Source organism: Limulus polyphemus, unplaced genomic scaffold (assembly GCF_000517525.1).
Source record: "Limulus polyphemus unplaced genomic scaffold, Limulus_polyphemus-2.1.2 Scaffold914, whole genome shotgun sequence".
Classification (NCBI taxonomy): domain Eukaryota; kingdom Metazoa; phylum Arthropoda; class Merostomata; order Xiphosura; family Limulidae; genus Limulus; species Limulus polyphemus.
This window is the reverse complement of record NW_013666524.1, coordinates 300,179-310,158: the sequence shown is the minus strand read 5'-3', so window position 1 is coordinate 310,158 and position 9,980 is coordinate 300,179. Positions and strand designations below refer to the sequence as shown.

General features: G+C 33.2%; 1 protein-coding gene across 1 annotated transcript in view; it reads left to right on the top strand.

Moving 5' to 3' along the window:
* LOC106461213 (carnitine O-acetyltransferase-like) overlaps positions 1-9,980 on the top strand; it is a 50,123-nt gene that overhangs the window by 25,974 nt on the left and 14,169 nt on the right. Inside the window, exons 7-11 of the mRNA XM_013921010.2 lie at positions 1,902-2,073; positions 5,517-5,695; positions 6,077-6,177; positions 8,580-8,702; positions 9,773-9,895. Coding sequence (XP_013776464.1) covers positions 1,902-2,073; positions 5,517-5,695; positions 6,077-6,177; positions 8,580-8,702; positions 9,773-9,895 — 698 coding nt within the window. The remainder of the gene's footprint in view (positions 1-1,901; positions 2,074-5,516; positions 5,696-6,076; positions 6,178-8,579; positions 8,703-9,772; positions 9,896-9,980) is intronic.

Genomic DNA, 9,980 nt, shown 5'->3' with positions numbered 1-9,980 from the left:
CCTACCACCAGACCTGATGTACCAATTCCAGTTGGCGCCAGGTTTTGTTATTGCCTTATGCCGTACTCCTGTCTATAGATTTAAACCCAGATTGTTTTTCCCTACCTTGGTCATTTCTCCTTCCTACCAGGCTCCTGATATACATTCCTGGTGGGTCTGGTTTTGCTTGGAGATGGTCCAGACACAATTTGTATCATTTGTAGATGGCATGATGCCCTTCCTACTGCAGACCTGATGTAGAATTCCAGATTCTATCAGGTTTTGGTTGAAGCACTCTACCATGTCACAAATATATATATATATATAATTGCAGTTTACCCCCTCAGACTGAGACTTTCTTCCTCCCCATAATCCTCTAGATACACATTCCCAGTGGGTCTTGTGTTGGTTGGAGATGGTTCAACTAAGTAAGTCCTTATATGTGTGCTTCTTCTACTGCAGACTGGATGAAAAATGCCCAATGCTGCCAGGTTTTGGACTGGAGATGCACCCCAGGTTTGTGGTCCCCCTTCCTACCATTTGCTGTATGTTGGTTTCCGGTGGATCTGGTGTTGGTTGTAGCTGGACACAGCACATTTTTCCGCTTGCGTACAGCCAGATACCATCTTCCTACTGCAGACTGAAAATGCTATATCCATTGCAGTCAAGTTTTGGACCGTAGATGTCATCCCGCCGGGGGTTTTCACCTTCCTACCATCTGATGGATGTTGGTTCCCAGTGATTCTGGTGTTGGTTGTGTTGTAAATGGGTGCAATTGGTGATGGATATTTGGTACGGAAACTCGTCTTCCCTACCAATTCCTGTTTCAAGGTGAAGAGGTAGGTAATCCTCTACCTACTGTAGATCTGATGTACCATTCCAGATACTGCCTAGTGTTGGATAAGGTTGAATTACCACTGTGGTCAGTCATGCTCTAGCCACCCAGGAGTCCCATTCACTGGTTATGTATATTCTGGTATTCCTTCGTGTTGTTCCGCCTTTTATGTTTGCGACACTATCATAAAAGAGCGAAGAGTATACCTGGATCAGATGTGGTGTGGTCTCATGCTGTGGTGTGATGTTTTCTCTTTTGGTTTCACACCTCTCTTTGGGTGCTTCCTAAAGAGGGATGATTTTTTTATTGACCCTTCACTGGTTCAATGTGGGTTCTAGCTATTTTGTGAGCGGAGATAAGGTATCATATCAGAAGCTAGCATTTTCCTACACTGAAAATTTATTTCGGATAGATACCTCCTCTCACCCAGTCTCCCCACTTTCGATAATATATGGTGTAAATTTTCTGACCAATCTCAAAGTGATTAACGAGCAGGTGTGAAGAGGGCACTGCTTACGATAAGAGTGGTGTCGCGCTTCTATTGGTGGAGAACTGCTGCATTATCATTTGTATGTGAATGTGTAGAAGCGGGAGGTGGAAGGCTAGTGGCGTTTGTTGAAAGTTTAGGCCAATAGAGGGCAGTGCTATTTAAGAAAAGCTACTTTGTGAGTTGAGGTAAGTATCTATTGGAAACACATTTTCAGTGTGGGAAAATGCTAACTTTTGTGTGTGGCCTAAATGTAGGTCATTTTGATGGTGACAGTCTAGTTCTTAATCTAGTCATGATTCATGCATAGTTGTTCATTGTTTTAAGTTTTTTGAATTACATTACTTGTATTGTGAAATATAGCTTATATGGTTCTAAAATTCAAGTGGTTGTTTTATGAGCTTATTTCAATATTCTGTGTTAAAGCAGACAAACACAGTGAAAGAGCCTCAGAGGAACACAAGGGTAGAATAAATGTGAAGATGTATGAAACAAAGTGATGTGACTGTAACTTAAAAATATATCTTTAATATATGTGAACAAAGTAAAAAGTTCAGTATTAGAATACAAGAAAAATTAATTTGTTTTTTTAATCTATAGTATTTTCAAGTAGATGTTTTTGGAGGAGATGGGTTACCATTAGATGAGAATCAGCTTCTGGCTCAGTTACAGATGGTGGTAGAACAATCTCAACACTACAAAGATCCCATTGGTGTTCTCACCACACAACATCGAGATAGCTGGGCAAGTGCCTACAAAAGGCTTTGTAAAGGTATTAGATTTTATTGTTTGTTAATTAAACAAAAGTAATGGTAGAGAATAGCAACAATCAAGACTTGTTTGCACATTTTCAGTAGTACCTTTCTCTTAAGATGGATACTAGATTTACTTTTTTACTAATTAAATAAATGGAGAACATGCTACAGCAAATGTAGGTGGACAAATACGATAATACAGAAAACTCCATATATTCAGTGAGGCTCAATGCATAAAATCAGTAGACATAACATATTTAAAAACTATAACTTCCACTATAATTATCTGAAATCCTGATACACAAATAAATTTTTTTTAGAAAGTGTTGTGCTAATGCAAAATGTAAAGAAGGATTTGCAAAAGTTTTTATTGCTTTGGAAATAATATCTTGGATAAACGTTTTTTTTTATTAATAATCAAAAACAGAACAAAAACTTCAATAATTTTGTTGGTTTCACAAGCTTTATATCAGTGTGTTGGGTAAATCATATTGTTATGTCTCCGTTTGTTAATCAACTTTCCGTAACTTTGTTCCGACGAAACTTTAGCGACACAAGTCCTTACTTAATAAAACTGGTTTATTCTTTCCGAATATAACTTTACGATACACTTAATTTCAACAATCGCGCTAAAACAAACGCTATAACAATGAACGTGCTCAATAATACTCTCTGACTGCAGATCAATTACTCACTGTCTACACACACATTATACCGTCACGTTGTCACCCTCTTATATATATACCAGACCACCCTATATCTAGTAATCTCCCGACTATTCCCGAAGGTTCGAGAGGTGGCGTGACACTATCACGTGACCTCGCTGACGCAACAATATGTTTTCATGTATACCATATTACATTGTGTTAGTTTCTCAAGGATTTTTGAAGATTAAAATGAGCTGATAATGACCTTGGAAAAACAATGTATTTGAAAGGTTATAGAGACTGACATTTTATGTGATTCTTCAAACCAATTATTTGTCTAATTTTTTTTTTTATTTTTCGCCTATGCTGAAATGTTTTTATTTTTAATCGTAGCATATTTAGTAGTTTTTGAATGAGAAGCAGAGCTAGTAGCTTCAAAATATCAGTCCAACTGTAGGAGCTAATAGCTTGACATGCCAGCACATATGAAAACTCAGTTACCTGTTATAAGGGTACTACAAGAACAGTAAGGTACACAGAAATCTGTAAGATTTTTTGATGTATTATTAAAATGTTTACGTGTTTGGTTTAGGTAAATAAAATTGCACATTATAAATGTCTCATCTGTCTTTCATTTACACATCCATAAATAGGTGGCTTGTAATAACTAAATAGAAACCTCAAATGCAGCCAAACGGGTCCAAGCAAGCCAATATACATTTTGTCATGACAGTTAAGTTCTCTTCATATGTGTGTGTGGTGTATTACTTGCTTCATCCTTTCATGTAGTTTAGTTGTACAAGTCTCTTCACCACCTATGGTTTCTTGGATTCATCTTTTTCTTTTCCTGAGATATATTGTGAGATGAACTAGCTCCAAGTTATGTTGTCTTCATATCATAATTTGGAATGATAAATTCTGACTTCTTAAGTTTACTTTCCCAATCTGATTTTTCATATTCATTAAATAAAGATCACACTAATCAAATACTGTAAAACATAATACGTTTCTAACAGTCCTAAAGAGTGTACAAAATTAAATTAAAGTGAACTTTGTTTTAATAAAATGAAGATAAATTAGCAGGAGAATTAGATCTAAAGGACATCTTCTCTATCAAGTTGACATTCATGATAACTTTACTTTTCCAATTTCATTTTCACATTTAGCTCTACAAACCAGTTTAAAAAAAACTTCTAATACCTCACCCTTTTTTTTTTTACCAGAATAGACTGTACCTGAGTTTTAATAATTTTAAACTATATAACTATTTTCAGAGGTGATTGTATGTTGAATATTTGTAACAGACATTGGTACTTCAAACATTGCTGATGAAGATCTGATAGAAAAAATGTGTCTTGCAGAACATGCTATCAATTCACATATATTTCAGAGGAAATACAGGTGAATGTTGTAGGAAACATTAATTTAATAAAGGTGTGATTGGCAACTGCCATTTTTCTCATTTACAGTTGTGTGTACTTTTGCATTTAAGTAGTTGAGGTATAGGCATGTATGACTGTGGGTTTATTTGTCAATATTACTTGAAAGTACTGTGGTTAGGTTAGCAGTATGAAGAATATGAACCCTTTTCACTCTAAAAATGCCTAAAAGCCACCCACCCACCCATGGTTCAACTGTAAGCTTCAGGTCTTTCAATGCTGAAATTAATAGTTTCGTCCCTGCAGATAGACCATTGTGTAGCTTTGTGCTTTAACAAATAGTACCTAAGTGTCAAATTACAAATAGTAGTAACAATATCTGGTTGATCACACCACACATTTTAGAAAACATCTGAAGTCAGCAAAAATGTATCACCTTAATCTCCTGTGGGACAGCAGTAAGTCTACAGAGTTATAATGCTAAAATACAGGGTTTGATTCCCTGCTGTAGACACTGCAGGTATCCCAGTATGGCTTTGCTTGAAAAAACAACAAAAATAAACAAAGCATAATCTTAATTTTTTCCTTCTGGTGATAAAAGTATATTACTAATTGCAATGAAAAACAAAAGTACTTAAAATTCTACCCAGATGTTTTTGAAAAGTAAGTCTATTTCTTGGTGTTACAGTAAAGTTATAAATTCTGTACTACAACTTTTGGGTGTTCTGAGGTTTCCCTTGCATGTATAACTTAGTTCTTTTCAGTAAGTGATAATGATTTGAAGTAATCTTTTTTTGTTTTTTTGCTTCAAGTATCTTGCTCATTTGTTTTGTGTTGGGATTTGTAGAAACAAATTGAAAATTCCTGTAAGTCAGAATATCATTAAGATTTTTCTGTATTACTGAATCAATGTTTTGCTACTTCTAGCTAACAAGTCCCGATACACATTCTTTACAGCTGTAGAGTACAGCAAGTACCAACTCTGGAATTTACTTTGTAAAATATTTGGTTTATCTAAACTATTTCACATGACCATTTTTTTTTTATATAACTATTTTGCCGGAATAGCAATAATTATTTGAGTATTGTGAGCTAATTTAAATTATAAATTAATTTGCCAAAAAAGGTGTAGGTGGTCAAAGAGGCAGATTCAATTATATGAATCATAAAATTTTGGTTGTGATAAATCTTCCTTTCTGACATAATATATATTATTCTGAGAGAAAAATGTAATTGAAAATTGTTGATCAATTGTTTGGTACTAAACTTCAGTGTAGCAACTTAAATTATGGAAGTATTAATTAACTTTTGTGGTAAAGCTTGTAAGGCCCTTGTCTGACACCAGCTTAAAGAATATTCTGTTCCAAGACTAGTTATACTGTCTTGTATGTTTAGAAAGAGTTTAAGTTTCATTTCAATTACTTATTCTTATAGTTTCACCAAACAAAGAGTCTGTAAGTACAATCCAGAGAGGTATCTTCATGCTGTGTTTAGATAAGCCAATGCCTGATTTAGGTGCACCCAATAGACTGACTCATGCTTCACTTCAGGTTATTCATGGAGGTGGTAGTGGTGGAAATAGTGGCAACAGGTGGTTTGATAAAGCCGTGCAAGTAAGGCCGCTTTTCTTTCACTGAATGTTGTCAGCATCTTAAAATTATTTTGTGCATTTTTGCAATATTAAGTGTAATTTTATAAGTCAATACTTTTTAAAAATATACTACTATTCATTCATTTTGCATGAAACACAACTTGAAGTATTTGAAGGGAAATAAGGGTAATGTATAAAAATGAACCCCTTAACCTCTTTTGTAAAAGTATAGTTTATTGACTGATATGTTTTAAGTTAAATAAAATGTTCATAATATTATTAATTGTTTAAGCTTTGCACAAGGCAACCTGTTAGTTAGCATGGAAATTACTGTTTCTTATTATCTTGGAAAGTTTGAGATTCTTTTTTCACTTCTTCCTACTGAAAGAATTTTGTTCATCAGTTTATAGTGGGGGAAGATGGAGTTCTTGGTTTGAACTTTGAACACAGTCCTGCTGATGGACCACCAGTTGCTAACCTGATGGACTATGTCATGGACTACATGTAGGTTAAAACATGTATTTCAAGTGTCCTTATGTATTGCTTGTTCTTCTGAAATACATATTTGAAAACAGAAAATATAAAGAAATATACTACTGATGATGAACATAATGCTTTATTTACTATTATCTTTTTCTGTTCACTCATTTTGCTATATTTGTATTGAAAGTGGTAAATTTCTTTTTAATAAAAAGTTTAGGTTTTGTATGTACATGAATAAACACACTGACTAGTATTATTTTCTAAAACAAAATATGAACTAAATAGAAATTAAAATAAGGAGTTGATGTATTAAGTAGAGCAGATATGTACCATAATGTATATATTCATCCACATTATTGTAGATAATTTTAAACTGAACTATTCATTCTTTCTTGACTTTAGAGCTAAGTTGTCATTTCCCATATTCATTAACTTGCAGGCATATGGATCTGAGGGTCCATGTTTCACATCTTGTTACTGAAAAAAAAAAAAGCACTCCACACTTTGGGGTTTTGAGTGCATTATAAGACTGACAGTCAAATCCCAGTATTTGATTTGAGGAGTGCAAAACTTGGTGTTTGGTGCATTTGGTTGTTTGTGTTCCGTCTAGTCTTATCAATTTAAAATTACAGATGGCTAGTACTGAGAACAGTTGTATAGCTTTGCAACAATATCTGAAACAAAGAAATGTACCTTTATTCACCTATTTACAATGCAACAGTCATTAAATTATATCAATGTAGAAATATTGATTTTTCAATTTGTTGGTTCACTAACTCATAAGTAGACCTCATTAAATTACAAATACGAAGAGCTGACAATAACTTCGCTTTTCAAATGGCAGAATTCAACTTAAACACATAAACATACTCAATCCCCTAGAAATCTTTGAATTTAGTTTCGAATAGTAACTTCCAGCTATATTAGTTATGGTTAGTCTTGTTAGCTCCAGAATTACTTGCAGACAGATTGTCTCAGTAAGTTTTATTTTTAGCTTTCTTCTTCTTTTGTATTTTCTGTTTAAAGAGGGTTTATTTATTAATTTCAGAGAAGCTTTCAAGCTATTTTGCAAAGTCAAAAAGCTGTTATACTGATGTTTGGAAAATGTAATCATTACAATTTACAGTGACATTAGAAATTGGCTGCCATTTCTATTGCCATGTCGGCCATCCACCTAGTTTGGTAAAATTTTATAGAGAAATATTGGAGGGGGTGGGGGTGGTGTAGCTAGAGAAGAAGTAATAATAGTAGTAAGCTCAATGCAACATAATGTTGTCTACTTTTTACGCTAAACTGAAATTGGTATCTAAAGGCTCCATTTAACTGAGTGATTGATGAATAGCCACCCAATTGCAAAATGCCTTTTGAAACCAAAGGTATCTGAACACTTAAGAAATTCATGAACTTTTTAAAGTGTAATGGTAGACCATCAAAAAGGCCAGTATAGACGTAGGCTTTAATTAAATCTTTTGCCATCTACCTTAATGGTGTGAGATTTTTGTGTTTTTGTTTAGAATTACATAGAATAGATATTTTTCTTTTATCAGACATTATTTTTATATGTGAAAGCACTTTGATGGAGTCTAATTTGGACAAAAATCTCCTGCATTATCTATCATTACATTATCACGTCCCTTTATTAGCCCAAAGTTATTGAATAAAGGTCACAATGCATACAAATTACAGCATGCATCAACTTGCTTTAGAATTGAAAAAAAAAGTCTAGTATGATAGGCAAAGTTTCATGAATGAACATATACAATATGCCTTATCTGCCTTTTAAAAGATTCAGTTTTTGAAAGCATTGGTCAGTAGTTTGCCTTAGTGGAAACTTGTTGGTTAAAATATTTTCTCAGTATTTCATGAAATGAACAGTTTGTGCTTAGCTGGTCTAATCATTGCATTTATAAAAGCTTGTATGCAGAATCTGTTCAAATTTTTCATGACATGACCAGTTTGTATACTAACTGATATGTAATTTTGATCATTGGCAAATAAGTTAAAGTGCTTACTGATCATCCTAGCAGTAAATAATGTGCCTCAAAATGTCCTAGAATGCACCAGAGAGCACCCAGACCCCTCTAACTTCCGAGGGCTTGAGGCAGCCTCTGGCTTCCCAGCATATATAGGCTGGAACCTGGGACAAGCGAAAAGTTTTGTTTGAAATTTGAAAGAATTCAGAATACTCATCAAGCCTAGTCTGATTATTACATAGGAATATGATCCCATTTCTTAATAACATATTGTGTGGTTCTTTCAGTGGTGTATTTGTGTCTTGTGTTCCACAACACCAAATTATTTACATATTTATGACATGTGATTATGTTTATAAATTTCATATAACAAGCCTTTCATGAGCAGTTCAAAAGTTATTTAACAATTATAACTTGTTGGCTTATTAGTATACATTTGAACATTTACAGCAAAAAGTCTTCCAGTAGTCATTGGTTACCATCTACTAATGTCAAGCCTCCTCAGCGTCTAAAGTTTAGACTTTCTCCTGAAACTATAGATGACATTGATGAGGCCATGCAAGACTTGGATAAGTAAGTTTTTGTGTTTTCTAAAGTTTAAATGTTACTGGTATCAATAGTTTTCAGTTATAAAGTTGGTTATTAGAGGCTATTTTAATAAGCTGAATTTCTTTTTGAAGTGGGACAAAGGAAACAGGTTATTTTTGTGTTGTAAGTGTTTCTTTGCTCTTGTTGCTGATTATTTATCTAAGAAAAATTATTTACAGGTGTATTATTTGAGTTTAATAAAACATTTTTTGCTTTAAAAACATTAGAAGTATCTCATCCTGTTTGATTGATTTTACTATGTGTATTGTGGTATATTTTTCATCCGAGTGTCTCTTACAGTATATACGTAGAAGTCAAAGTTGACTAACCTGGTTAGAAAGTAGACTGATTCACATATAACAAGGTTTTCTTTATTCACAGTGAAACATAAAATGTACTGCATAAATAGATTACAAAACAAGATGTTTTGTGTTCTTGATGAATGGAGATCTGATGAAGTATGTTTTTAACTCTGAAGATTAAAAGTGAATGGAATTTGCTTTAAAAAATAATCATAATTAATACATAATACATGCATAATTAATAAATACTTAAAAAACACTGGATGAGTTTAGACATTGAACAATGTTCTAATTACATTTAATGACAAATATCTTCACAGTTGAAATATATAACTTTTATATTCTTATCTCTGCAAGTTTGGTAAAGTTAAGTCACCAAGCAGCAAAGAAAATGTTACAGGTAGATACTTTACTTCTAAACCTACCTTTTCACTGTAGCTCTTTGTTCTGTAGCCCATTCACAACATCAAGTATATCAAGATAATCATGTGCATATCATGAACTTGTCAGTGCTTTGGCCCAAAGTAACTTATCCATAGAATATTACAATTTGAAGAACCAATGAGGAAGTAAGCACTTCACTACATTTGTAAAATGTCATAAATTGCAATTGCATGTTAGTAGAGTTAGACTATTGAAATCAGAGTAAATTAAAACTTTGAATTTCCATTGGTCAGTTGTAAATTGAAGTATAACATTTTGTCAAGGGGTATTACACCTTTTAGAGCTAAATATTTCTTTTAAACCTTACAGGATGGTCAAAGATTTAGAAATGACTGTTTTCAAGTTTAATGGCTATGGTAAAGAGTTTATAAAATTGCAGAAGTTGAGTCCTGATAGTTTTATTCAAATGGCAATTCAGTTGGCTTTTTACAGGTAAGGACCTTTAAATTGTATCTTAATTTTCATTAAAGTTAGAAATATATGTATATTCACTAATAGTTATAAAAATAATGTGTTT